The 4126-nt window shown below is 34.3% G+C and overlaps 1 protein-coding gene across 4 annotated transcripts in view; it reads left to right on the top strand.

Moving 5' to 3' along the window:
* Positions 1-3130: 3130 nt before the first annotated feature.
* LOC114029109 (maestro heat-like repeat-containing protein family member 7) overlaps positions 3131-4126 on the top strand; it is a 42311-nt gene continuing 41315 nt past the window's right edge. For all 4 annotated transcript variants that reach the window (XM_027843457.1, XM_027843455.1, XM_027843456.1 and 1 more), the window contains exon 1: positions 3131-3245. In XM_027843457.1, coding sequence (XP_027699258.1) covers positions 3233-3245 — 13 coding nt within the window. In that variant the 5' untranslated portion in view covers positions 3131-3232. The remainder of the gene's footprint in view (positions 3246-4126) is intronic.

Raw genomic sequence — 4126 nt, 5'->3', positions numbered from 1 at the left:
AAAAAAAAAGTTAGATCTTATCAGGTGAAAATTAAATCCTAGTAGGATATTTTACCATACCACTGTAATTTCTCCAGTGAAGGATTGAACAAAACTTAATGTTTAGGTAAATTAGAAGCAAAGTCCCCTAAAAGAAATTGGATTAGAAGGTGGGGAATCTGTCACCACATGTGGCCTCAAGGCCACAAGTTCCTCACCCCTGGAATAGATTCTACAACTCAAAATGTAAGTTTCACAATTAATGAATATAGTATTAAAAAAAAATTTGTATAGGAGAGATTCAGTGGAGTGTTAGACTGGGATATGATTGGAAAATAAGGTGAATTGGATAAATAAAGTAGGGAAGGTAAGTGAAATGTCAAATTAGAAGGTTTTGAAGTTTGTAGGGCTTTAATCAAAGTCAAGCAGAAGAGAAAAGAGAGAGAAGGTTTAAGAAAGTAGAGGTGAGAAGAGAATGGATAGAAATTTAAAGAAAGTTGGAATCCATTTGTACTGATAACATGAATGGAAGGTAACATGAAGTAAGAGTTTGGATTTATGGAAAGAGACTTTTGAGGAGGTTTTTGATCTCATTGACATAAGAAGCAACTAACACCATTTGGAGAAATGCCTATTGGCAATTTAATATTGGCAATATCCTATCAAGTTATAATATTTATCAAATAGAAACTATAGAAATAAATTTGCCACATGGAATTATTTGGGGCATAGCATACTAAAATTCTGCCCTTGAAGGAACATTTCCCCTAAAGAAACAAATCTGGTTAAATAGACTGTATAAGTAAACTAAGTCAGGTTGCAGATAATACACTGTTTGCAAAATCCTACACTTACAAAACTACAAGGCTACATTTAAAAGAAGTAACAAAAGGCTAATTGAAAGAAAGAGATTTAAATGTCACTAAAATAATCCCAGGCAGATGGGTGGTACCATGGATAGAGCACCAGGAGGATGTGTTTCAATCTTTATGTGAGAGATATACCATCATTGTTTGCAATTTCCATATTTTAGGAGAGCATCACGGGCTCCAAATGAGGGAGGTGAGCATGTTAGACTGCCACCATAAATCTTTGGAAGTAAGCTCACTGAAAACATCTAGCCCTTGGGAAAATAGAGATTTTGAATGATACCTCTTGTAATTGTCAATCCAGATATGATTTGACTGAGTTTGTCCTTAAACTAAATTATGATGTGGTCTCATTTAAAGTGAGGCATGTTCTCCTAGGATAAGTATATTTTAACCTCTATAGGTAAATCAGAACTTAATGCAAAATATACTTGATATTTGACATCAAGGCAATATGCTTAGAAACTATATGCATAGCCCTGGAGATAGGAGGACCTGAGTTCAAATCTAGCTTCAGACACTTGACACTTAACTAGCTGTGTGACCCTGGGCAAGTCACTTAACACCAATGCCTTGAAAAAAAAAAGAAAGAAAAAAAGAAACTGTGTGAATAAGAATTTAAAATGTAATTACTTTAAAATTACCCTATATTGGTTTTTGAATGCAATTAATATAAAATGCCATACTGATAGATGGATGAAATGATTTTCTATGATTCAAAAATGCATTCAACTGAATTGATGTTATTTGATGGGAAATTAATTTTGTTTATGTCTTAAACTCTATAATGTTGTTTATGTTATTGTGAGACTTCTAATTTTTCTTGTATTGTGATTTTTGGGAAATCATTGTAAAAGATATGCTGTGAATTTGAAAAATAATATCCAGAGAGTGATATAATTGTATCCCTAAAAATTAACTTCTCTTTTAATCTGGATGCTGTTAGATTATGAATTGAACTGTTAGAAAAATGTGGTCATACCATTTCAAAACTGTTGAGTATTTCATTGGGTCTATTTTATTTAAAAGGAATAATTATTATAATTTGCTCTTTGGCAAAAATATGACTTTGTAAATTCTCTTATCCATGAAGTTCTTTGCGGATTTACCAACTTCATTGGGACCTTCTATTTGGGCAAAAGCATAAATATTATCAGCCTTAGTGATAGCATGCTGTGAAATTCTAAAGTAAGGAAGTGGTTTAATAAGAAACTAGGATCTCTCACAGTTAAAATAATGGGTTGTATAAGTTTGTTTTTTATAAGAAGGTATTTTTATCTAATAGATTGGCTATTGCTCATTAAAATTATAGAATTGTACTGGAATAGTATGTATTAAAGTTACATCTTTAAACCAACTTAGTCCCAATAGGCCCCAGATTTAAAGATTTTATTTTGGACTTGGAGGTTAATATGCCATACCTTAAGATATGGATATCTGTCACCATGGAAACTTACAGTGACTCAGATCTTTCTGACTCCAGGCCTGGTACTCTATCCACTCACTGCACCACCTAGTTGCCTGGGATTATTTTAGTGACAGATGTCAACAATTTACCAAAGGTTTGGTCCAAAAAACAAACAGGATCAGTTTCCCCCTTAACTGAAAGTTTGTCCAAAGAACAAATGGAATGGGGCTCCCCCTTACCAAAGGTTTGTTCAAGAACAAACAGAATGGGGTTCATCTTACCAAACATTTGACCAAAAAACAAACAGAATCAAGCTGTACATGTGCTGTAATGTGCTTATTTATTCTCATTAAGTCAGAGAATTATACATTGGAGTCAGAAAATAATTCTGAATTCAGAGGTAAACAAGCTGATGGAGACCCTTTATTCACTTAAAACAATCCCAACTCAGGATGCCTGTGTCTACCAAAATTATAGTCTCCATAAGTGTTAACCATAATATGAGCAAGGAATTTTTTAATAGGATAGGTTGTAAATATAATAAGATAAGAGAATGTTAAGGTGTCAATTGAAATGTCTGTGTTTCTTGTATCATTAACATGACTACATATATATGTATATATATTTATACATATACATATATACATATCTCTCATAACATAGCATAATATGTGTCCATAAAATACCAAGATAAGAAAAGTCACATTATTCAATATAGTGTCTGGTTCAAGGCATCTTGTCCTGGACAGTCATAAACAGAAGAATGCTCCTGATCAGCTTCATCTGTCCTTGTAGTTGCTGACATAGGAAGTGGCATTTTGGGTTCACTTCGAGAGCAAAGCAAAGCCTTTCTGTTATGGCAGAGCACCAGACACATTGTGGCGGGTTAAGCTCAGAGTGGGCCAAAGATGTCTTTCTCTTTATTGGTCAATCCAGGTTTGAGGCCTTTCTCAGGTGATGGGCCCCCCTTCTCAAAATGGTTCACACAGGTAAATCTCTTCCTTTCAATTAGCCCATTGTGACTTCTTTTAAATGTATCCTTGCAGTTTTGTAAGTGTAGGATTTTGCAAACTCTTTTTAATTTGTAACCTGCCTTAGTTTATGTATAGTCTATTTAACCAGATTTGTTTCCTTAGGGAATATGAAATTATGATTTTATTCTAATTTACTTTGTCCAATCTTAATTGAAGAAAGCATTAGATATTGAAAATGTTTTACTAAGCCTGTGTAACCTTTATGGCCTACACCATAAAGACTGTTATATGTTAAAAAATGATTCCTCTGCCTCTCTGATGTAATTTTCCATACAAATACTTGTCAGAAACTCCAATCTTGGTTCAGGGTTAGTTTTTGAACCCTGAATCTGTGCTTAAGCATAACGAAACCTAGGTTTTTATCTCTGTAGTTTCTGTGTTTTGGTAGGTTTATTTCTGCAGCAGTAACCTGCCACCCCAACTCAAAGTGGACATACTTCTGCCATCACAAAAGCTGTTTTCTTCGTCTCTTTTTCTAGATTGTCCTTCACTTCTCTAGATTTGCATTCCCAATCTATTGTTCTCTCTTTTTTTCCTTGGGGGGGGGGCTTGCCATGGCAGATTCCAGTTTTTCTACTCTGCTCAGTATTTTTGCTGTGCCAGCCATAAATTATGCCCTCATAATTCTCATTTCTCTTTTAAGCCACTCAGGAACAATGTGCGGTTGTTCCCCATTTTTTTCACATTCCTGAGGATCCTCTGTCTCAAGAGTTGGATCATTTTCCTTTGTTTTGAAGGATTTATAAATGCCTGAACCCCTTTACTAGATCTGGAGGCCATATTTCTTTTGGCTATTAATGTTTTCTCTCTTGATTTATCTGAGTATGTTCAAGGTC

Source organism: Vombatus ursinus, unplaced genomic scaffold, assembly GCF_900497805.2.
Source record: "Vombatus ursinus unplaced genomic scaffold, bare-nosed wombat genome assembly UNPS02014909.1, whole genome shotgun sequence".
Lineage (NCBI taxonomy): Eukaryota > Metazoa > Chordata > Mammalia > Diprotodontia > Vombatidae > Vombatus > Vombatus ursinus.
Note: the sequence above shows the minus strand (reverse complement) of the source record. Positions and strands in the feature narration are given on the sequence as shown.